Source organism: Typopeltis vanoorti, chromosome 7 (assembly GCF_054136105.1).
Source record: "Typopeltis vanoorti isolate ZY-2024b chromosome 7, IOZ_Tvanoo_1.0, whole genome shotgun sequence".
NCBI classification, from domain to species: Eukaryota; Metazoa; Arthropoda; class Arachnida; order Uropygi; family Thelyphonidae; genus Typopeltis; species Typopeltis vanoorti.
Genome location: NC_143555.1, coordinates 31,195,199 through 31,221,882, shown reverse-complemented (window position 1 = coordinate 31,221,882; position 26,684 = coordinate 31,195,199). Strand labels below are relative to the sequence as shown.

General features: G+C 33.3%; 1 protein-coding gene across 1 annotated transcript in view; it reads right to left on the bottom strand.

Moving 5' to 3' along the window:
• Positions 1 to 323: 323 nt before the first annotated feature.
• The window catches only part of LOC150104559 (methionine aminopeptidase 1), a 172,653-nt gene continuing 146,292 nt past the window's right edge, over positions 324 to 26,684 (bottom strand). The window contains exons 11-13 of the mRNA XM_090395775.1: positions 22,286 to 22,323; positions 17,157 to 17,222; positions 324 to 3,944 (exon numbers count right to left, since the gene is read on the bottom strand). Coding sequence (XP_090251901.1) covers positions 3,781 to 3,944; positions 17,157 to 17,222; positions 22,286 to 22,323 — 268 coding nt within the window. The 3' untranslated portion in view covers positions 324 to 3,780. The remainder of the gene's footprint in view (positions 3,945 to 17,156; positions 17,223 to 22,285; positions 22,324 to 26,684) is intronic.

The following is a 26,684-nucleotide window of genomic DNA, read 5'->3' as shown; positions in this document are numbered from 1 at the left end:
TATTATATTAATATCCACACAATTAGGATAGCATATTTGATGTTATCTCTTAAATGGTCACTATGTATGTATCTATGATACTGGCACCATTAATTTGTTGCTATCAGGTAACACTTGTAGTAATAACATGGACTGCACTAGTGATCAATTAGTGAACTAAAATTAACAAAGTACAACCATAAAAACACTACACAGTATGTCAACTTATAAAAAAATTACTGGTTTAGTTTCCTCCCTTACAACTGTATGTTCCAATTAAGTACTTGTATAGAATGTTGTGATTGTTAGGTAAATTGTTGATGAAATGAATGACACATACCATATTCAGGATCATACTGTATTTATTTTGAATGTTCTTTATACCAAAATCAACCTTCAATTATCTGAAAATAATGTCCACTAATGGCAGTACTCTAATAATAATAATAAGAAGAATACAAGACATGTCACTTTAAAAAAATTTAATTCAGATTACAATTTTCCGAAGTTCTGAAAAATGAATATGAGAAATTGTCTAATGGGAATGAACAAAATTATTCACAAGGAAAATATGAACACTGTTCCTTTACTTAATATCCTTCTGTGTTTCAATTTTAAATAACATATGAAATTTAGTTTCAAATAAGGATGCTATTTTATATACATGTGTGGTGATTAAATTCTTAAAACTATTCTGTTATTATTAAAAAAAAAAACATGGACCAGAGAACTGATAGATGTAGTTTATGATGAAAAGTATAAATAGGACATGTGTATGCATGAATTTGATGCAAATATATAGTAGAAACAATTTTTTATTCCATTACTTGAATCCTGTCCATAAATAAATAGTACCTTACGGGCCTTTTTTGTCATCAATTGACTACACATTTGAAAAAAGCAGCTATTAAAAAATTCTTGTTCATCTACATATTAATCCTCACTCCTGGAAAAACAAATTTCTCACTCATAAGAAATCAAAGAACAAGTATGAATGATTCAATTTTTAAAGAGGTAATCATTCTCAACCAGTGAGTAGAGATTTTTTTTTTTACCTCTTTTAGTAATTTGAAGAAATGAAAAATAAATGAATAAAAAAAATCACTAACATCTATAAGAACCAAATAAATTACTCTCCACATTGTGCTAGTTCTTTGTTCCAGTCAGTTCTACAGTTTCTCTGATCTTCTATTTAAGAATTATAGTTATTTTACATATCTTACATAAATTATGTAAATTACAATACCAAATGCATTTTAGCAATTTTACTCAATGCATATAAATTAATATGCACCTACATTTTCCATGCTTTTGGGAAATAGGAGGGTTGAAAAGGAAATGTGTAAATGTCAAACTGGACAAAAAAAATAATTTGTTCCACATACAAAAATATATTTTATACAGTGAATGCCATTTTTAACCTCAATAAAAATGTGACACAACCCTATTTCTACTCCCAGATTTTTTACAACTCAATGTCAGTAATGTAGATGTTATCCATAAAAAAACAAGCTGAGATTTACATGTAGAGAAATATTAATTTTCATACATTTAGTATTTATTTAGTAGCAAATTACATTAAAGTATTCACAAAAGGACATAATTACATCATGAAAGTGCAATTCTTATTACTAAGAATATGGTATCTGCTACTGAAACTTTCAAGAAAGAAATGCTAATTAGGATATAATGGGAGAAAGAAGGAAAAAAAAAAAACACTTGAAAATATCACTTAACAATTTAATGGAGGAAAATAGCATAGATATGAGACAGTTATGCTTCTAGAGGAAATCAAGCCCCCCCCCCCCACACACACACCATATAGTAAAATACACAAACTGATACTTTGTGAAAAATAGAGACCATATAAGACCATTATGCAAGTGAATAATCTTGCATAATGAAACCTTGGATGCTTATCAGATCAGAAGAGGCTAAAAATATGTGAAAAGGGCAAAAAAGCAGAAAAAAGGCCCAACACTGGATTTCAAAAAAAATTAAAATGATTTCGGTCAAAATTAAAAGAATATATTCTTTTATATTCTAATAAATAATCAATGTTTATCTGGAAAAAAAATGAAAACTTTAGCTATTCCATTTCACAGTTTTAAAACAAACTATTTTATAAGTTTAACAAATTAATTTTTAGCAAATGTCTCCAATGGGAACATTTTAACAGAGGGGGAAAATTACAAACAAGATTAAATGAAAGCAATATTTTAGGAAAAATTTGGTTACTAGTCTCAATTTTCTGAAGTATATAATTTATTACAGAAGATATATCATTTCATTATTTTAATTTTTAAGTCTGAGAAGGAGACAAATTTATCACCATGTCTTCCATTTCTCAAGCAAAATCACATGACCTAATAATTCTAACTTCTCTTGACTTCCACCAACCAGCTGAATATTCCCTTACTCTAGATAAAAATAGCAATTCACAAAAAAATGGTTCAATTGTCTGCTAGTGATTATCTTCAGCACTGTGTATTTATTCTTTATTCAGCAGAACTAGATAAATATTGCTGTGGAGATCTTCGTTTAATAATATAAGATTAAAATCAAGGATTTCAGTTATTTGTATTTAACGTGTTTCATAATATTTCATCTAAAATATAAGCGTACATAGCATAATAACTTTTTCTGTCCCTTCTAGAATGTCTATTTAAAACTACAGGGGCATAAATTAGAATAATTTTGTTTACTCCAGTTCTTCAAGGAACTAGAAATCCTAGATTAAGAAATTTTATTCCTGTCAACTAATAAAAGAAGTGGGTCAAAATTCGGAATGACATACTGAACTGAAAACACTTTGAAATATAGCTTTTCAATTATCCAGTCCTCAAAAAAGGCCTTGAATGAGTTAATGCATGTTAACTGACTCCCCCAAAAAGTACTATCAGCCTGTATAGTCAATTACTTGGCCAGTAAGTAGACCTTTCTCAAGTAACTCGATAATCAAGAGTTAACAATTAAAAAATCTCTCTCTCTCTTTTTTTTTTTTTATTTGAACAATTTTTTCTAATGTATTCTGAAATTTATAGCTGCTTTCGTAAAACTTTGGGCCTATATTTAATATTTAAATATTATCACCAAATTCCTAATAGAAGTGTATTTCACATTAAATATATGAATGATTAACATTTGAATGTTTAATAATTAATATTTCAAGTGTGAAAATTTTAAATTAACAATGTATTCCTAATGAGTGATTTCAGAAATATTCACAAACACTGTATAATACAATTAAATTACTCAAGTTATTTATCAAAATAGCTTTGAAGTAAACGTATCTATACAATTTCATTTATACATGTTTATGTGCATTTGACTGTAAAATAGGCAAACACAACAAAGATTCTACATCTATTATACAGTAGTATAGAAGGACTAATATAATTTTTTTTTCATATTTCTTATTAATAAACTGGTGGAAGGGAAAGAAGTGGATCAGTGTAGTGATTCCAATACCTTCAAAACTTTGAATGACTGTAGCTTCCCACCAGTGGTTTATGAAACACTTATTTGCTTTTTTAAGCATTTTTCTCCCTAGCAATTCTGATTTTGGAACTAAGGCGGTATATTTATACTGCATACATTACCATTCAACTTGGTAATTCACTCCTCTTAACAAAATTTAATATTTAACTATACAATATCCCAAAATTTTCAAACTATCCAAATGGTAATCTCATGATACTTCTGCATGAGATCAAATTACATGTTAAATTGCCTCAAAATATAATTTCTTCAATTCCGATGCACTTGAGTAACTTTCAAATTCCACATAGCCGCACTAGACTATGTATCCATAAAATAGGGCTTGCCATCCTTATCTAATCGCCTTGTTAGTATATCACATCCTGTTTCAGTTACAAGTAAGGTTTGCTCAAATTGTGCAGATCTCTTACCATCTCGTGTCACAGCTGTCCAGTCATCTGGCCATACAACATCTTGCCAAGTTCCTAAAAATGATAATAATAATAAATAAATAAAATTACCATAAAATATTACACTCATTTAGTATGCATATAAATAAAAAACAATGACAAACTCTTGGCATCTCAGAAGATGAAAAGGGCACTGAAAAAATAAATTTTTCCCCCATTCACAAATATTGGATGTTTGTAGATAAGAAGATGACTTAAACAGACTGCCAAAAAAACAAGTTAATATTTAAACTGGGACAGGGCTGAATTAAATAACAGACTAATAAACTGAAGATCTGGTGGTATCAGCAAGGAGTATATGGGAAGGCTGCATCCTGATAAACAAAGTCACTATTGGTGCCACAAAGGTCTATTTCAGAACCATCGCTGTTTAACTTAGATGTCAATGATTATTACTGAGAGTAGTTTTAGATAGGAATATACACAGTATTTGCATTTTATGCAATATTGGTGGGGAGGCAGAACTATGAGGAGTAAAAAGGACATGAACAGACAGGCAGTGTCAGCATACTATCAGTTTAACAAAGTAGAATGTAAGGTTTTGAATTCAGGAATGCAAAAATGGGTTACAGCATATGTATACAACTGGTGGGCAATACACCGAAAGTGGTGGAATGCTATACGGACCAAACATAGTACAGGCAGTCTAAGTTGGATTTGTATGTAACTTGGATCTCTGATGAACAGCGCATATGCGGTAATAATAACAACAATACTATAATGGCTCATATGTAGCAATAATAATACAGTAATACTGTAATAATAAGTTACAGAAACTGTGCTCTTTCTTTCAAACAATCAGAACATAAAAACGTTTAGATAGGAGAAATTTCAAAAAAGAATATTAAAGGTTGCATCAATGTCTTGTTTATTGAAAGGGGCATTTCTGAGGCAAGAAGACAGACAAACATTAATCGGAAGATGATAATGGAGAGTGATAGAGAGGATGGACCTGGTGCTGAAGATTCAGAATTTGATTCTGTTTCTGGAGGAGGGAAGCTTACCACTGAAGTCGATTTCTTGAAAAAGGTATCTAGTTGTTTGCACAGCCTTTTTCTTTTTTTCATCATAAATGGCCTTGTAGCAGCTGATGTTCTCACTAATTGAACGGTAAACTGCTGAAAGTAGGATCTTGCTCCTCGAGCTTAGCAAATCCTGCTGCAATGAGATGAAAGGCCTCAGCTAATTCTTTCGTCATAAATTTTCTTGGCTCTGTATTTTCTGATTCTTCGTGTTCATGCGTTTCTGTCAGCTGCTTCTCTATCTCCATAAGGTCTTCATTGGTTAATTCTTGTGAATGGGACTCTAGTAAGTCAATCATTTTCATTGATGTCCAATTGCAGTGCATTGCCACTATCCACCACAGCTTTTCTGGCTTTAGCAATGTCTTCTGTGAAGACATGAAAATCACAGAATTGAGGGCACAGTTTGTTCCACATCCCTTTAATTGTTGATTGCTTCACTTCTTCCCAAGAATCAGCAATGTTTTTGATGGCATCATGGATGTTTCTTTCAGAACTCTCTCTCTCAAGGTCATCACATCATCTTCCGTAGCCCGACTACTTGCGGAATGCACACTGTAAGTAATAAGCCTTAAATGCAGAAATGACTCTCTTGTCCATTGGCTGTAGCAATGATGTAGTATTGGGTGGTAAAAATATGACCTCTACATTAGGGTGAAAATAATGTTCAATAACGTTACACAGCAGGAATAAAACAGTTTGAGAACAAATCTTGAAACATGGCAAGGGTGACCCAGGCCCTTAAATTTGACTTCCAAATAACTGGAAGAGCTGTTTTAATAATGTGACGAAGTGCAGGTTTGTTTACATGCATGAAAGAAACTAGTTCACAAATTATTAATTTAATTATTTACTTATTAATTATCCTTATGGGGAGCCCATTCGTAAGTATGGAATGTGTAAAGCGGGTTGTCTGTAGCCCAGGGACCTCCTGTATTCACGACATCTACCACCTAGTATATCTAGCTCGCATTTCCTTCAAATGGGAAGATTATCTATCCTTTTGAAACAGATAAACAATACTGGATACGCCAGAGCTCCTTATGTGGAAACAGACGACATCATGAGAAGGCAGAGTTGACAATGAATTGGGGGGGGGGGGGGGATATCATGACTTTGGAATGTTTTGTATGAAGAGAGTGGCATTTGCTTGCTGGACATGAGGTGATATGGCTGAGACACAATTTGTGAAAGGTTTGCACTGATTAATGTACAGGAAAGTTTTATAGACAGTGAGACAGGGATAGAACAAGTAACCATTTGTAAAGTTGAGTTGGAAGAAGAATTTTGAATGGAGAGTAGCTGGTGAATGGAATGCATTACCTGAGTGTAGAAACATTTAAGGTATAATTTGATAAGCAGCATGTGCAACACTGAGTATCTTCTATAATAGTTTATAATAATATAATTATAACGAGTCTATAGTATTCCCATGATAAAATTAATAATTTTATTTATCATTATTATTATTTTTTGTTAATCCAAGTTACGAAAGGTTGGAAACATTAACATTTCAGTCCCTTGGGTAAGTTAAAGGTTGGAAAATCTAGAGACCAAATATGGAAATTTTTCAAGCCACTTGAGGCCTCTAATAGTGCAGCAATGGTTTCAAACCAACACTGCTGTTGGTCTAGGGGAAGAGATGTATTTACACAGCCAACTGGTTTAACAAAAATAGAACATACAAATAAGGTCTTCCTCATTAATACTGTAAACAGCCTTAATGACCGTAAACATTAAGACAGGATTGCTGAATTCTGTTTTAACACTGAATCTTGATTGGGTTTATAAGCGGCCAGAATTATATAGTGATGACAAAAAAATGAGCCTAAGATTGAAGCACAGTAATATTTGTCCTTGGAGGCAATGAGAAGCCAAAAAGAAGTTAAATGTACTCTGAATATATTATGCAAGCAGATGAATCATTGAAAAAGGCAGTTATATTGGGGAAGTTTGAGGGCATGAGGAGAGGAAGACTGCAAAAGAGTTGGAAGGATAACATGAAAGACCTTACCAATTTGAAATGCTGAAAAAGACAAGAGACTCAGCAGGATGGGTTCACAAGATCACCAAGAGTCAAAAACAAATGAATGGCACATAACAATATTTGTATTCTGGCATCTGCAAGAGCACAAATATAATTATACTAGGATAATAGCTTTTCTTTTCATATTTTGGAACAATCTTGGTACTATCAAGTATTTTAGTTTGTAATAAACAATTTTTTTTTTATTTTTTATTTTTTATTTTTTTTTTTATGGTTATGCTTTATTTATTATCTTATGTTTAAAAAATTTAGTTACAGCAATACAATTTCCAATGGAAAAGTAACCAGTGATGTGAAAATGTAACACCCATGCTCTAAAAGTATATCAGAGAAAGATTATAAACTAAATTGTATGTAAAGGTTGCTAAAAGTTCAAATAAGGCCTTAGGGAAAATAAACATTAAGAAAATGGCATAATGTTGAAAGTTTATTTTTCACTTGGTTAGAGTATAATAAATTTAGTTTAATCCTTTATCCAAGTGTGAGCAAACAAAGTTTGCGCCTGAAAGTATCTTCAGGACTGGGGTAAGGTGGTACAACACCAGGACAACTCGTAAAGGTGGAGCAAGCTACCAACACTCCTGTCTCAGTATCTCCTATAATGCAAAACGCATCTCCTTGCGAATATGTCTAATGTTATGCATTAAGGGAAGCCTGGCTCCCACTGAAGAGACCTCAATAAAGGTCGAAACTAGTCTGGGTAGTGGCCCTTCCCAGAATGCATAACATTAGACATATCCACAAGGAGATGTGTTTTGCATTATAGATACTGAGACAGGAGTGTTGGTAGCTTGCTCCACCTTTACAACGAGTTGCCCTGGTGTTGTATCACCTTACCCCAGTCCTGAAGATACTTTCAGGCGCAAACTTTGTTTGCTCACACTTGGATAAAGGATTAAACTAAATTTATTAAAATGGCATAATGTTCTGGAGGCTACTGAGTGAAAGGGAGAAAATTATTACAAAGAAAACCAAAGATGATTAAAACTGAATCAAAGTAATGCTCAAAGTGCTCCATTACTTCTAATTCACATCACCATTGCATTCCTCCTGGAATGTAATAATTAAAATATTCATGCAGGCAGAGGGGATGCTTAAGGATCAAAGCTGAATAACTGAAGAATGCTGTATAAAGGAATGCAGAGAACGGACCAGGGCTTCTGACCTAATATGCAACCCTCACCTTCTCATGGTGCATCCTATTAGGTATCTACCTGGATACTGAATGAACACGGATGACTGGTAATTTGGGATTTAGTCGACCAAACTGTATTCTTATTGGCTTCAACCACAATATAAAATGATGATACAACATGACAGAATTTCATCACTCAGTTAAACAAGGACCCCTGTTGTTTTTTGCCAGGGAACCAGGGTGAACAGCAAAAAGTCAGCTACTGGAACAAATCCTGAACACTCCAGCTCAACATCACCAGATTTACATATTGCAGCATTTACATTACCACATTTTAAGCAGGTGTACCACATATTTTCTGCAACTAAAAGTTTAAAAAAGAGAATGCTGAAACAATGTATTTAAACAATGTGCTTGGTGGTAAAGTACAACTTTGTAGAGTAATGTCTGTGGAAGAGGAGGTGTTTTCGTTATGCTGGCTATTTTAATTCCAGTTGTCTGTAATTACATTAATTGTTCCCAAATGTGGTATATAGACTATAAATGTTTCTGTATTGTATTTAGTGTTACAATAAAACTACTTGTTTACCCTGTCTGCTGTATGGGATCTGTTGGGATGGGGATGTTTTCATTCTACAGACAATTTTATTCCAATCGTTTGAAAGAAAAGACAGCGAGCAAAAATCCATATATTCCTGAATAAAAACGAATCCTATATTTTATAAGAGAGCTGCATCTGGTGATCTCCAATAAAATTTTAGCATGTGCAGGATATCTATGATTAATTACATAGAAGAGCCACTGACAAAAACAAAACTCACATGATCAGAAATTATTTATGCATAAATAATTTCTGATCATGTAAGAACTAAGTAAAAAAGTGTATACTGATCATTAGTGAATAAAAGACAATTTTTAGAAAACAAAGGAAAATAGAACTAAGTACATATAAAAGCACAACAATTATATTTTGCAAACAAATGGCTTTTCTCAAAAGTTTTTTTTTTAAATTATGCCCAACATATGGATCTCCACCAACTTATGGATCTTCTTCTTCTCTTCCATCTAAGACAGGTTGTCTTCTCTTGAGCAGGATTTTCCAGTCTTCTCTATTCCTCGCTGTTCGAAAAAGTTCCTTATATGTTTTGCATTCCAAGATATTCTTTATTAATTTCAGCCAGGTAATTCTTGGTCTTCTTTTTTCAGTTGAAAAAGTATTGATTAGGATGTTAGGAAGCCTGTCTGCATCCATGCATACAGTGTGGCCAAACCATCTCAGTTGTTGTTTTCTAATTTTTTCTATTACTATCTTTTTATAAATAATTCTTGTCTAACTGTGCTGTTTGTTATCTTTTCTATCCAACTTGTTTTATTTATTTTTCCTTAAGCATTTAATTTCAAATACCAGCAGTTTTTTCTCCTCTCTTTTCTTAACTGTCCATGCTTCTGCTTCATAGATGACTGTTGGTATAATTATTACTTCACATAATTTGATTTTGGCTTGCTTAGATATCTTGTTTGTTTTCCAGATTTATCTATAATTTTCCCATGGTGGTCCATTCGCTATTCTGTGTTTGATTGTTTTTGAGTTCATCTATTGTTTCTGTTAGTTTTGATCCAAGATATATGAAGCTGTCTACTTGTTCTCCATTTAGGATGGCTGAGATGGTAGTTCGTTTATTCCCTATTTTCATCACTTTTGTCTTTTGTATATTTATTGTCATGTCATATGTTTTACAGGTTTCGTTTAGCTTGTTTATTTGGGGTTCTTGCAATAAGGATGAGATCATCCGCATATTTGATATTATTTATGTTTAAGCCATTGACACTGATTCCAGGCTCATTGTCTGTTGCATTCTTATATGTTGAATAGGCATGGGGATAATGGGCATCCTTGCATTACACCTTTTTGGATCTCTATAGGTTCTGTTGTGAGTGTGTCCTTTTTTAATTACTGCATTTGTCTTAGAGTAATATTTTATCAGAAACTGTATTGTATATTTGTCTATTGCTTTTTCTAGTAGAATTTTAAGAAGGATTTCTCTGTTGATGTTATCAAAAGCTTGTTTAAAGTCCACAAAACAGCAATATAGTTCTTTATGGTCTTCCCAGCTGAGCTCTGCTAGTTAGTGCAATGCGAAAATCTGGTCTATTGTTGAATAGTTTCCTCAGAAACCAGCTTGTTCTACGCCTATCAGTTCTATTTTGTATAATTCTTACGAATATTTTATAGGTGTGGGAGAGTAAATTGATTGGTCTGTAATTTCTGCAGTCTCTTTTGTCTCCTTTCTTGTATATTGGGATGATTTTTCCAGTTCTCCAGTCACCTGGGATCTCTCCTGTTTGTAGTATTTTATTGAATAGGGTTGTTAAATATTCTATTGATGTGCTGCCTCCATATGACCACAGTTCAGTACGGATAGTATCAATGCCTGGTGTTTTATTGTTTTTCATCTGTTTTATTGCATATCTAACTTCTTGTAAAATTTTTGGGTGGTCGTTATTTTCTTCTATTTGCATTGTAGTTTGTTTCCTTGGGGAAAGATAGTCTTAAAATGGTTTGACCAGATTTTTCTTATATCTTCAATATCCCGGTTTCACTCATCTTGTTGTTTATCATTGTTACTGCTTTTGCTGAGAATTCCTTTGTAATTTCTCTTATAGTGTCATGGAAGACTTTTAGGTTGTTTTGTTGGTATGCTTCTTGGCATTTCTTAGCTTTTTCTTCTAACCATTTTTCTTTGGCTTTTTTGCATAGGTTATCAACTTTATTTTTTAGTGCTCTGTATTTTTCTCAATTCTCTTCATTGTTTTGTTGGTTTACAAGTATCTTGGCCTCTCTTTTCTCTTCTACGATCACTTATTTGATACATACACATAATACCACAACTGTAAATTATTACTAATTCATTTGCTTCTAATCAAAGTACAGCTAATTCTTTTTTTTTTTTTTTTTTTTTTTACATATGGCTTTTTTTTTTTTTTTTACACGATTTTGAAATAACACGCTTTAGAAAATAGATGCGTTCTATTTTTACACTGTATATTTTGATTTAACACGGTTCAAATAGTACTTTGAACTGTGTTAAATCTGTTTGAATTCAGTTCTGTTAAAAAGGGTATTTCCATTATAAGTATCATTTCCTCGTGTGGTACATATGCACTTAAACTTAAATTTTGGGGAATCCCCCACTCAATGTTTTAAATATCAGGGATTACTCTATGCTACAGAATATAGACAAATGCCAAGTAGAACTTATATAGCGAAATCACAAAAGTGTTGGTGGCTTTACAGCAGCTAAGGATTGTGTGACTATTATTTTGTAGCAATGCTTCAGCAGATCGTATATTAAAACCATTACTCATTAATTGACCCCTAAGATTGCAGGCAACGAAAGGTGTGGATTTTAACACATTACCAGTGCACTGGAAGGCAAATAAAAAAGGCTGAGTTACAAAAGAAATTTTTAATGAATGGTTCTATCAATGTTGTGTTCCAGAAGTGAAATGCTATTTGATGGAAAAAAAATCTGGACTTTAAAGTTTGATTGATTATAGACAATATGCCTGTCTATCCTGTTTTAGAACACTTGAATGTGGAATTTTGTTTTCTGCTACCTAATTATTGCTACCTTCAAAACTTACCACATGAGAAGAACATTTCAATACATTTTGGATAAACTAGATAAGGATAATTCACTGACAGTTATTGATGTGAGGAAGAAATTTTCTATTTTGGATTGCATCAAACTTGCTAAGTTGCTGTTATCAGAATTGAAACACCAATTTTAAATGCATGATGGAGAGCTACTTGGCCAGAATGTGTGAAAAAGAAAACCCAGTATCTTTGCATACTACTGAATATCCCAATAACATCATATTAGCACATGCAATTGGTGGAGAAGAATTTGATAATTTTTTGTCTACAGATATTTAAGAATTGATGGTTGACAAGGCTGTTATTGATGACAAAATAATAGATGTCCTTGAGAATCTCAATGAAAGAAAAAGATGACGACGACAATGAAGAGATTCCACTCACTGCAGGATTAATTAAAGAGCTTCAAATAGCTAGTAAAATTGCAAAGTCATTTTTCTTACACATGATCCAAATACTGAACGAGCTGAACAGTTTAAACGTGAACTGAAGTCATGTATGGTGGATATGGAGAATTATACATAGATCTAGTCAAAACAGGATTTCAACAATTAATTACGGTTTGTGGTGTGTATATATATATATATATATATATATATATATATATATAAAAAACACCTTCAAGAATTATTGGAAATTTGTGCTAATTTAGTTAGTTCCTTTTACTGAAGAAAACGCTTTACCATTGCAGTATGAAAAGGACGGCAAAAGTGTTCCAAGTGATGGAAGTGATTTAATTCCAGTCTCAAACAAAAGAATGCAGCTACTGTCAGAAAGTGATGGCGAATAAAATTTAACTAATAACCATATTCATGAGTGTATTTGGACCTTTTTGAATTTGTTTTATTAGCAACACTATTTTCTTTAAGAGATGAGTGCACGCGCGCGCACACACACACACGCACACACACGTTTTGTTTGAAAATAACTTGCTGTTCATATCAGGTTTTCACATCTGGAACCATTCTTCTATTTTTTCATATGCACTGTATTCTTTTTTACACGTTTTTTTCTGGAACCAATCTACCGTGTAAATGGAGAATTGGGTGTATTTCTATTCACACCTGTTCTTCATTTTCACACATCTCATTAATGTCAGTTTATTTATTTATACCTTTTAGTAATTGAAATATACCAACCAAATATAGGATTCTCTTTAATGGTTTTTGATATGCACCCCTCAAGTAGATTTGGTAATAATAAAAACTTCCACCGGTATATGGTGCATCTGCTAATTCTTCTCACCCTGATGTGAATGTGACTACTTCAAAACACATTAATAAACATTTTACAGAAGTATATAAAATTTCTATCATCATCAAATTCCTGCCATGTACCCTCAAGGGGTGTACAGGATATGATAGTACATGACAAAAATTACATTATTACTAACTTCCTATCTACAATTTTCCTCCAAATCAGTCTGTTACTTGTCAAGACTCCAACATAATCAGATCTTATATTTCTATCGTCTAAGGCACTTTGTACCGCATCAATCTGACTATATCTTGGTCTTCCTCTGGGTCATTTTGCTGCCAACTTGGCAGAGAACACTTGTTTTGCTAATCTTTCCTCGCCAATTCTGTTTAAGTGACCACACCACCTGAGATTAGCTCTGCTAATGCATTCCTGGATGCTGACAATGTCAAGTTGTTTCCTAATATCCTCATTTTTAATATGATATTGCCATTGATGCCATCTGTTCATGCCTATAATCTTTCTCAGGACTCTCATATCTGCAGTCTCTAGTCTTTGGTCAAGTGTTTTACTCCTGACCCAGCTCTCAGATACATAAGTTAAAACTGGTTTGAACACTGTCTTGTATACAGCTAATTTAGTGTTCCGACTAATTTCTCTCTTATTCCATATGAATTTATTCAATTGACTTCCCACCATACCAGCTTTGCTGATTCTGTTGTCTATTTCTATATTTAATTTACTCATCTTCAGTAAAAATCATGCCTAAGTAGCTGAAATGTTTTACTTGTTCCACAGGTTCTCCATTCACAACACAGTTGACATTTTCAATGATTCTGCCTATTTTCATTGTCTTTTTATTGCTGACTTTCATACCATATCTATTACAACAGCTATTCAATTTAGTCAGAGAATCTTGCAGACTTGTAGCGGATTTATTTAGAAGTATAACATCATCCACATAAAGCAAAGAGCTGACATTAACATCTCCAATTTTGATATCATGTTTAATACCACTTTCCTTCATAATGTGATCCATATAGATAATGAATAACAGAGGGGATAATGTACATCCTTGTCTCACACCAGATTTAACATTAAACCATCTTCCTGTACTTCCTTCAATTCTAACTGCTAACTTACAACTCAAATAAAGACTATAAAAAAGGAAAATTAAACTGATTGTGGAGATTTACAGGAATTTTACAGCTGAGTATCTCTTTGCATTAATTTCTATGCAAGCAAGAGAAGAAGAAACGAAGAAAAACTGCTGAGAACAAACATGAGTAAGAACACACTGGTTTTAGACCAAACAGGAGGTGTGGGGTTGTTAAAACCAGATTCTCCTTATGACAAAGTTGAGAAATCAAAGAGATATAAAAGTGATTAACTGTTCTCTAAGTTTGGCAAATCTATAAAAGGCAAAAGATAAACAGGGGCCTATTGAAAATAATAAAATTACATTTTAGTATTTTGATGAATAGGGTGTACATCTTATATAGGATGGAATGATATATAGCTTATATTTTATTATTTTCTCAGGCATCTCCACGGAGTCAGACTTATTATGGGAGGTTCATACTAATATTCCATGATCTCTTTCGCCACCCAGTCACCAACTTCCAAGGGGGGGGGGGGGGAATATAGCCCTCACATCCTTGCAACTAAACTTTTACACAATTTCCAGTGGCAAACCCTTGTTTTCCCTTCCTGCCATTCATTGATGGACTTCAATGAATGGCAATCAATCCATTCAATCCTCCATATCAATCCAATATAAGATTTAATAACTTCATGTACCTATCATATCCCATTTTCTCACCAGCCATCTAAGCCTTTGTAACTAACAGATCTCACAATATTGTCACTTGTCCCTGGATCTCCATTCCTAAGGAATTTAGGTGATGAGATCTATGCAGTTATCCAGATGTGGCTTTAATAAAAAAAAAAAAAAAGAGGAATATAACTTCCTTATACCAGCTCATCAGTGTGTTGTTCAACATCCAAGTAACTTGAGCTTATTTGGCCACCTTTGCACTTTACCACATTAAATTGGCAGCCATTATCCTTTGTTGCTCATAGTGCCAGTCAATTTAAATCAGATCTCAATATCTTCACTATCGCTAGCACTTTTCCCAGTTTAGACTATACTTATTATATATATAATCTTTATTGCATTGGCACTGAATATAGCCAGCAGTGTGGCTGAAAGTTCTGCTTAAAATGGATATAAAATGGATTTAACAGGTAAATTTATATTTATTTAAATATATTAAATTTATTTTATATTTCTTTCATGAATTAATATTTAACACACTATTGCTGGTTATGTTGATATGCAAAAATCATTAATCTTTTGATGAGATACTGATGAATACATGTAGGCATTAGATCTTTAAACAGTCATCTATTTTTAAGTGATCAAATAACAGATGAACGGTGACAAGTGAATCATAGCTTAGCTGACCAATAAATGTGAATACAAATGGATCATTTCAAAACTTAATAAGGCAAAGACAAAATTACATAAACTTAATTATGTAAAACATTTGAACTAAGCAGAACTTTCAGTCACACTGCATGCTATATTCAGTGCCAATGTCATAAAAATTACATATACTAAGTATAGAACAAAATAACAAAAAAAATATATGCAACAACAATAATGTGCACAATGCACAGCAGGATGAGAGCTCTTTCATCATTATCATTGGAGTCCAAAAAGAAAAGGAGTTATAACACATTCAAAGCAGGCAGTTATATAGAGTGAGCTATGCATCAGGTAGGAACGTGCATGATCTTATATTTCTTTCCTTCCTTCTGAATTGAATGGGCTCACCAATTCACCAGGAATCATTCTATAAGGAATATGCAAATGTCAATCCCTATTCCCATAGAATTTCATGTAAAACTAGTATTTGTGTATTGTCTTCAATGGCATTAGAAATCATCACGGTAAATACTATGTTATTTCAAGTAATAAAAAAACAAACAAATTTGCTTTTTTAAAATATTATGCATTGCATAAATCAGATGGTTTCTGTTCTTTTACACACACACACACACACACACATATATATATATATATATATATATAGCAAATTTATGATTATCACGATAAGAACAGTCTGGCTACATTATGTCCATGTCAAAAGTGACAAGTATGAGCAAATAATTAAGTAGTTGTAATGAAACGATAATTTATAACTATTTAACTGTTTGGACATTTTTTACTAATTAACTCTGTACAGTAAACCAGTACATCTTGCAAGCACATATAAATCTGATTAAAATAGGCTATTTGTTTCATGTGTTTAATGAATGCAATCTTTCTTTATATATTTTTAATGTTTTCTATGGGCCATACATTTTAAGGTGGAAAATGTTCTGAGAACATGGTTTCCAATAATTTCATGTTTTTATTTCAATGGAAAAATCACTTTCATTTGGCAGATGTCAAGAATGCGTTACAATATGGCTCATTTTGTAGGGCGAGTTAAAACAGGAAGGGAAAAGATCTGCTCTCAATCAGATTATTTTCCATTAACGGGCTATGGCTCCTGGTGCACATAGACATTTGGAAAATACCAATCCAAAAGTATACTCAGTAAACTAACATTTTACTGATAATAAGGAATTATAATTGTTTCCAATTTTCTTAAACCCAAATTGCTCTTTTCTGGCTTTCCCAGTATATTTTATTCCTTTTGTAAGGTAAAGAATACAAAATTTATGAATGTATTTTCAACTATATTTTAAGATAGTTCTTTAAAATTTTCAAGCAACCAGATCATCAACTTTTCCTTTTTTGAACAGAATTTTCAAAAAGTACAAAAATGACCGAAGGAAAATGCAAACTGGGTTTTGATTTCTTAAGCCTTAGTTATGCAAAAGAAAAATTTCCATCCTAATAAATTGGATTTTTTGAAGTTCAGATGGAGAAAACTTTTATATTTGGGGTGGGAGGGGGACTACTTAAACTAAAAAAAATTTAGGTTAATCTGTCAGTCAGCCAACATCTGCAGCTCTTATTTATATTTTGCTGTTAAGTCTCAACCTAATATAGGTTTTTGATCATTGGCATAAACTTAGAATATTTTGATTAATTGAAGTAAACCACTTTTTATTAAAAGTAATGCATTCAACACATATATGGAAAAATTCTCACCTTCTGATATCATAGGTTCTATGGTGAAACAGTGTCCTGGCTTCATTATGCCAATTGCTTTATTTCCTGTTTTTTTTTTTTTTGAAAAAAGGTAACATTTCAGAGTTATTTAAAACAAAATGTTATTAAGAGTTCATAATTTATTAGAGCATTTTTTTTAAATTCTCTTTCTCCATTCAGATTTAATTTCTTTTTTCATTTAAATAAATAAATTTGAAGTCTTCAGCTAAAGAAATGATTATAATTAGTAATTTATCCTGCATTAATAATTACACATTCATATTTTAATATTTCAAAAGCACCGATAATATGTTCCACTTCTTAATATATTAATCTCAATAATTTGTAAAGAATATGGAAAGGAAATATAATGTGTAAGAAAAATTAGAAAACAGTATCTAACAAATACTTTCACAGTATCAGTTGTTGGATGGGAAGGATATCGACAGTGCAAAGGAAGTAATAAAAAAAATACTTAAGTGATGTAATGTCAAATGTGTCCCTAGAGTTCAAAGATAAATAGTAGGAGTGAAATAAATGTGTAATCTTATTCAGAAAGAAAGTTGTAAGAAAAGATGATGTGGAAGGAATACTGTGTGCATAAGAATGATGCCAGTTATGAAAATTAGAAGGAGCAGGCCAAAAGAGTGATAACTGTTGTACCAAAAGTCTAGCAAGTATAAAAAGAAACTGTCTCTGCAAGCTAAAGACAACTCAAAATAATTCTATTGTTCTGCTGTGAGTAAAGGGCCTGGTTGGCCAAGTGGTTAGTGTATCAGCTCTCCAGCCAAAAGGCTGCGGATACAAATCCTGCCATGGACATGGATGTTTATGATTGTCTGTGAAAATATTAGTGGTAAGCAGTTGATGGCATTGGTGTAGATGATAATGGTAGTTGAGGTTTGTTGTAGTTGGTGGAGTGAGTGGTGGAGACTCTTTCGAGTGCATCGATTGTCTCTTTGTTTCTGGACTTAGCTCCATGTGACTTTTACCTTTTCCCAAAGTTGAAATCTGCATTGAAGGGCACCCATTTTCAGTCAGTGGATGAGGTAAAGGAGAAAACGGAAGTGCTACTGAAGCAGATAACACCTGATGACTTGCAGCACTGTTTCCAACGATGGAAAATTCGTAAGCAATGGCGTATAGACAGAGGAGGGGAGTATGTTGAAGGAGGATAACAATTAAGATGTACAATTGTAATAATAAACCACATTTTTGCAACCAGTCTCATTATTTAATAGCCACACCTCATATTGCCTTTTACCAGTTCTATTTTTCCCACAGGGCCATACTGGATTCCTTAATGTCTGAATAATTAAATAGCTAAAGCTTTCCTCTCCAAAATTCTTTGACAATAATCCATTAAATTAAAATTAATTATATATGTTCCTATTTTCTTATTATCCTTTTGATTTGAGTTTATAGTTTGCAACTTCTTTTTTATTTTATTCCTATTATTATTATTTTTTTAAACTTGCAATTTAATGTTTCAGTCTTCTGTTAGAAAACAAAGCTTCCATCTTATGATCTCCCTCCTACACTTTATAAATGGATTGGATTACCAAGTTCCTCTCTGACCATTCACCACATCACGGTGGGTGGTTTTTCCCTCACTTTTCCATTGATGCTAGAGTAGTCCCCCAGGTCTGTGCTTACATCTACACTCTTCTTCCTATACATTAATGACCACTTGCTAACCTCAAATTTTATTCATAGTATTGTTAATGACAGCACTCCATTCATAAACCTCATAGTGACCAAATGATTCAAGCTTCAAGATCATCTATATCCAATGCTTTAAACATTGATTACCTTGCCATTCTTTAGTAGGGTGAAGGTAATCTAGCCAATTTCAATACTGTGCCTCTTTCTGATATTAGTCTATTTGCCAACCAAGATTGGATTTCCTCTTCTGGATTGACTTTTACACCTAACCTATCCTAGCAAAAACACAATTACATCCATAACCTCTTCAGCCATCAACTATTTCTCGATCTAAACGTTACTTCTCTTCTGCTCATTTTCTAACAGTTTAAACATTCCAAGTCTGCTCAACCTTAGAACAAATACCATTCACACATTTGGGATGCTGTGCCCAAAAGAACTCTTGATTGTATCCAGAAGAGGGCTGTCCAATTAAAAGACTATCCCTTTCTCAGTAACTTTCTCCAATTATTTTCCCATAGATGCATATGCATTTATAGTTATTTCCATGGGTTATGTGAGACTGAACTGGCAGTCATCATTCCTCTGCTTTCCTTTAATCATTTAGAAATTATGATCAGCCATTGATCAATATCCATACACTTCAGCTTCAAACTTGTTGAATGAATTCTCATCTCTTCCTTCATTTTATCCACCTGTTATTTGAAGTAGCCTTCCCCATACACTTTCACAATGTCTTCAAGGAACGCATCAATAATTTCTTCCTTTCTAACCACTTGCTGATGACAATGGCATGTAACTCTGTGTGTGTGTGTGTGTGTGTGATTGATTCAGAAGCTCTTTAACAGCATATAGGCCTACAAACTCAAAAATGTAAAACTAAATTTTTTAGATTTAAATCATAACCACATGACTATCTGTAATTTTTGAGATTCTTCTGTAGGTAATACTGGAAGGAGTTTGTCCTAATTAAAGTTAGATCCAGTAAAACTTCATTATTAGTCTAATTATCCAAGGCAAAAACTTACAATGCATTATTATTACAGTAAACTCTCGATTTAACAGACCCCAATTCAACGGACATAATTTGACAAATAAATACAGATAATGAAATAATTAATAAAATAAATAAATAACACAATGGTCAATCAGAAGCAACTGGAGGTATTTATAAATTGTGTCTTCAGGTACATTTGTGTATATTTGTGCATACTTGTAATAGTTTGTGCACGTGCTTTGGTTCAGTGGCAACGGTATCAAAGCGCCAGTAGCGTTGCTAGCGCAAAACATGATGTTTAGGCTGTTGCTAGAGTAACTTTCAGTTAAACAGTTGTCATTATTAATAACTGGCAGTTGTCATTCCTCACTCAGTTTTTGCTAAAATATAGTACTGAGAGCTCCATAAGTGGTTTCACTGTGGTGGATAAGAAATGTGAAGTTGGCCAAGAATAAGAATTTAGAAGAAGTAGTTTACAAGTGGTTCATTCAACAGTGATCTAGTGGCATTGTTGTTCATGGTGTTGAACTAAGGTCGGCTGCTGGAAAACTGGCACAACACATGGGCTTACAGTTCCAGACAGGTGAGTGGCTTTGGCATTTTTGTAAACGGCATGGCATTATGAACAGGCAAACGTGGTGAAGCACTGAGCGGAGATAACGAATAAGTTGAGCCCTTCAGAAAACACAGCAATGAAGTCATTGAATCTGAGGGTCTTATTCTGTCTCAAGTTTACAATGCAGATGAGACCGGCCTGTTCTATCGTGCTGGTCTCGAAAATACCCTCACAAACAAACAAGAGTTAGCACGCCTGGCTGCAAATTAAACAAGGAGCGCATTTCAGCTCTACTTTGTGCTAATGCCAATGGTAGTCGGAAGGGCATGAAAGGTTCGCGCTTTGAAGAATATTATGAACCAGTTGCCTGTCATCTATTCCAGCTCAAGGAATGCATGGTTTACAAGTGACATATGTCCTGACTGGCTTTTCAATCACTTGATACCCGAAGAGCAAAACTACCAAGAAGAGGTCCTGAAAATCTCTCCTGAAGATGTAAATGCTGTTTTTACTTCTTGATAATGCATTAGCCTATCCTAATGCTGAGAAGGATATCGACAGTGCAAAGGAAGTAATAAAAAAAATACTTAAGTGATGTAATGTCAAATGTGTCTCTAGAGTTCAAAGATAAATAGTAGGAGTGAAATAGATGTGTAATCTTATTCAGAAAGAAAGTTGCAAGAAAAGATGATGTGGAAGGAATACTGTGTGCATAAGAATGATGCCAGATATGAAAATTATAAGGAGCAGGCCAAAAGTTAATAGAAGTATCTTTCTGAAAGAAAAATGTATCTTTCTTCCTCCAAACACCATTTTTATAATAGTCTATAGACCAGGGAGTCATTCTTGTCTGCAAAAGGTTGTATAAGAAGTTTCTTGAAGAGATTATGGTTGTCTTGAAGAATGAAAACGATCCCAAAGAAAATATAAGAGGAGTCAGGACACTTCAAAATATTGCATGCATACAACATCAACTCTACCATCTTTAATTCTGCTGCTGCTTGGAAGGAGTAGAACAAGTTACTGAACAGGAGTGAACCAGAATACGATTTCTGAGGTTTTAAAATCTGATTTCTGTGAAACTTTGATGCAAGCTGGTGATAGTTCAGTGAGAATGACATCGAACAATAGCTAGACATCGAGGAAGGGCGAACCAGGCTACCAAATTCTCAGTCAGGAAGAGACTGCTGAAGATGTTCCAGCTGGTCCAAAACTATCGGTGGTTAGAGAACACATGGACAACATCATCTCATTCATAGGCGCATCTTCAGATCCAGAGATGATTGTTTATTATGAACATTTTTGGCAATTGAGATTGTTAGTTATTAACAAACAGTATAAAAGTGGAAAGCAACTGAAAAGTGATGCTTTTTTTCAAGTCCAATCCTCAGTAAAATGGTATTTACATAAAAATGTTCTCATTAAAATATATTAATACTGTACCACTGAAAGCGTTTTATTTTCTGTACTATTCCTAAGATTCACGATTTAACGGACTTTTGATTTTATGACAACCTTTATCTCCTAATAGTCCGTTAAATCGAGAGTTTACTGTATTTTTTTTTTTTTTTTTTTAATGAACGTAGTCATAGAAACCAAAGAAATACACAGAGAACCTCTACTTCATACAAATAATAATGCATGGAAATGCCATTAAACCAAACTTATATCAGAATTATATAAAATGAGATTAAATCAGAATTATATAATGTAAACTATGAAAGGTTTGGGAAAAAAATCGTCTCAGGGTTATTTTCACTGATAACTACAGATTAGTTTTATGCATGGCAACTATAATAAAGATATCTTATTTACATATATTTTGGTCAAAAACAGCCCCAGCACAGACAATATCTCTCTCTCTCACACACACACAAATTTCCAATTAATACAATCTAGTCTTGTACTTACTTGCATAATGTGGAACACTAGGTGCAGTGTGAAACAGCCTAAATAAAAAATAAATAAAATGATATTATTAAAAATTAACTACTTTTTCACTTAAAGGAGGAAAAAAAACTTTGCCAGTTCTATAATTTCCCTAACAAATGAAAATGAATACTATTTAAATACAGGAATACCTTGTATAGCGCGGGTTTTGGTCTAACGCGGTTTTTATTATTACACTTATCATTATAACATTGTCAACACTGACCGGCGACTCCCAGGCACCGCAAGTGACAGTCAAGAGCCACGTTTATGCAGTAGTTAATCGATTGGCTCTCACTTAGACACATTCTTTCCCCGTGGCATTTTATTATTTACGTTAATATTAGTATTTAATATTTTTTTAAAGTATGAGTAAAAAGAGACAAAACAAAGAAGACACCATTGGAGTAACAAAAAAAAAAAAAAAAACGCAAGTGGTTGACATTAGAGAAGAAACTTGAAATTATAAAATGTCACGAGAATGGCGCTTCATTTGCTAACATAGCACGTGAGAATTCAATGAATGAGTCATCTGTACGAACAATTATTCAGAGCAAAGAAAAGATTAACCAACATGGAATGAGCACTGCTTCTTATTTGGTCCTTGTTGGAAATCTAAACAGTAGAGTAGAAAATGATTACCAGACATATAAAAATGTTTTGGGAAAATTTGGGAAAAGAGCAAAGCAAATAATGTCAAAAGTGATCACGAGAAATCGATCTTCTACAATGAAAAATATGGAACGTCTTCTAATGATCTGGATTGAAGATTGTAATAAAAAAAAGATTCCTTTGAGTCAAATGATAATCCACGCAAAAGCAACAAGTCTATATGACAAAATAAAAGAAAATGAAGAAGGTACAACCAGTGAAACTTTTATAGCAAGTTCCGGGTGGTTCTACAGTTTCGAAAAGCGTATGGACTCCATAACTTAAGAATCCAAGGTGAAAGCGCAAGTGCTGACACTAAAACTGCAGAATTATTTCCCAACAAATTGAAGGAGCTTATTGAGAAGGAAGGCAACACAGATGGTAAAATTTTTAACGCTGACTAGACTGGCTTGTTCTGGAAAAGAATGCCATCGAGCACATTTCTAGCAGAGAAGGAAAAAATACAAGCTGGATATAAAGTGTCAAAAGACCGATTGACACTTTTACTAAGAGGTAATGCATTAGGTGATTTAAAATTGAAGCCAGTGTTAGTGTACAGAGCGGAAAACCCAAGAGCTCTTAAGGGCTTTAGTTTACAAAGAACAATTTACCTGTTCATTGGCATTCGAATAAAAAAGCATGGGTGACTCGCTCAATTTTTGAAGACTGGTTTAAAACTTGTTTTTGCCCTGAAGTTAAAAGCTATTGTAAAAAGAATCATATTCCTTTCAAAATTTTGCTTTTATTAGACAATGTGCCAGGCCATCGAACTCTATTGACTGACTTAGATGAAAATATCAAGATTCATTTTTTCCCTCCAAACACAACATCAATTCTGCAGCCGATGGATCAAGGCATTATCTCCACTTTCAAGGCTTGCTATTTAAGACGAACTTTTGCTCAAGTTATTAAAGCTGCAGCAGAAGAAGATTCTTGGAACTTTGAGTGAATTTTGGAAGAAATTTAACATAAAAGATGCCATTCAAAATATTTATGAATCTTGGCAAGAGGTGACTCAAGGCAACATGAGAGCCGTATGGCATAATATCTTGCCGCATTGTTCAAAGGACTTTGTTGCCTTTGCAACACAGAAAGAGGAAATCTCAACAGAAAATTGTGCAGATGGGTGGTTTTACGATGTGAAGGAATGTATTGATTCTCATTCAAATGATCAGGATGATGAAACCTTTTTGGAGTTGGAACAAAACGAGCCTATGAAGCAGAAGAAGACGAAGATGATCCCACTGATGTCATGGTCGAAGAATTTTCCATTGCTGACCTTTTAACTTTTGTGAGAAAAATCAACGAAGCTTCTGACTTTCTCATAAATGCCGACCCGAATTTGGAAAGAAGCATCAAAGTGAGACAAAGTCTCAATAATGCCATCAAATGCTACAGAGATCTAGTACTTGAAGAGACAAAGAAGACAAGGATGGTTCAACGAACACTAAAGACTACTTTAAAAGTAAATTACTGTATGCTAAAATTGAAGCAATATTTGTATTGTTTTCTACTTTTATATCAGTTTAAAAGGATTTTATTTGTTATTTATTTATTAAAAACAACAATTTTTTTTTTCATTGTTAAACATTTTATTATCCTAAATTTTTGTAATAAACCAATTAAATTGAAAATTTAATTTGTTTATTAAATAGACCTTTATAAATAGACCTCGAACAACGTGGTTTTGCATAGCACGGACGCTTCTTGGAACCAATTAACTGCACTATACAAGGTAATCCTGTATAACTGTTCTTACAGACTAATATAATTATCACTATATGAAATTTTATAAGCATGTTATGTTTTTTTCTTGTGAAAAACTGAGGTTGCAGAACATTTGTTAGAAAAATCCCATCTCCTGTGTGTAAAAATAGATGACTAATAGATAAATATGTAATAATTACTTGGATAAAATAACATTTTATTTATAGAATTTCCCCCTTGCATATCAGGGGTATCTTCAGTATGAAAAGTAACACAAAGATACATAACAGGATTAACATATTATATGACATCATAAATTAGAGCACTGAGAAGAAATTAATTAAAACTGATGTCCCAATGAGGTGTAGTAAAAATGTACAAAATAAATAATAAACTAACACCTATGAGCAGTAGTATTCATCACTCTCCCCCTAAGTGTTGCAGCCTATTTGATCTATTAAGATTAGGACAATGTTGTAATGTTTCACAATTTCCTTTATATATTCTTTCAAAAAACAAGAAAATTACTCTTCTGTATGAATTCGGTCTTCTTCCAGATGATCTCTATGTGTGAAAGTGATAGCAAATTATGCAAGCCCAGCTGGTTCTGCACTTGAAGGTGCATGGCTCATGAGACTTGATGTAATTTTATGGTTGAGTTTTTTTTTTTTTTTTTTAATTTAAAGATACTCCCATGCATGAGAGGTTGGCCGACCTATAGGATGTTAGTACTGTGAATGGAGATCTCATCTTGTATAAAGATTTGGGTGTTATCAATATTAAGCTACAAGAATTTCTTTTCTTTTTAGTGGGATTATAAGGCAGAACTGTGTTTTGCTAACACTGAAACTGACAAGGTTTTCCAAATACCAACAAAGAATGCTTGAGAGATCAGCATTTAAGGTAGTAGAGGTTGCTATACTGGAGGTTGTGATCACATGGTTTGCAAAACAAGGAGAACTAGTGTGCTATCATCAACAAAGATGTATATTGGGTTTGTAGTCTACTGGAGTAGGTCATTGATACAGAGAAGAAAGAGTGGATGAGGGAACAGAGTTCTGTGGAACCCTCAACCATCACACAGCTTGCATCCAGTCAGAAGGCTGACAATACAGTTGCAGAAATCACAAGGCAGGCCAAATGATGGAGGCTTACTTAATAGACTCTGTCAAAATTCTTGGCGATATCAAGAGTGCCACATGAGACATGCCAAATTGTCCCATAGTATTCGTCCAGAGACAGGTGTATATTGGGTTTGTAGTCTACTGGAGTAGGTCATTGATATTCCCATCAACAAGGGATAAGTAGATCCTCTGTTGATCGAAGTAGGATCTATACTGGCGATTATTTATTTGATGTGCACTTTAAAGGTAGAGCTGGATGTTGATGGTTCTCTTCATTACTGTTTTCATTTCTTTCTAAAGTAATGTGATTGCAATTATGTACATAGTTTCAGAAATAATGAAACAATTCATCTGAGATGCTTTCTTGCAGTGCATACTAGAATCACATATACAATAAATTAAATCTACAAGAAGCAGTTACATTTTAGGACAACTTTTAGGCTCTGAAACGCCATCACGGCCATGAGAAGTTTTTGTATCTAATCTGGATAAAATTCTTCTAATTTCTTTCTGACAAAAGGTCAAAGAGGACATCACGTGGTGAGGCTATTTGCCAGAGTCAACCATACAGGAAGTGGAGAAGTAAGAAACTAGATAGTTGGCTTTTTCTGTGGGTGATGATGCAACAGAGTCATCTGAGTGTAACAGCAGTGATGGACAAAAGTTATAACCAATAGTTTGACAAGAGCCCAGAAGGAATGGTTACCATTTGAACAGGATGCAAGTTCACTGCTTTTTAGCTCTTTCAAAATCTGTTTTGGATGAATATTTTCTTGCAGCTATTCCTGCTTCAGTAGAGGAAGATAGCGTTTTGGATAAAAGCTAGTAGTGGTATCCTCGATTCTTCACTTGTACAGCCTTGGGGAGAACCAAGACTTAAGAGCTAGGACTGCAGGCAG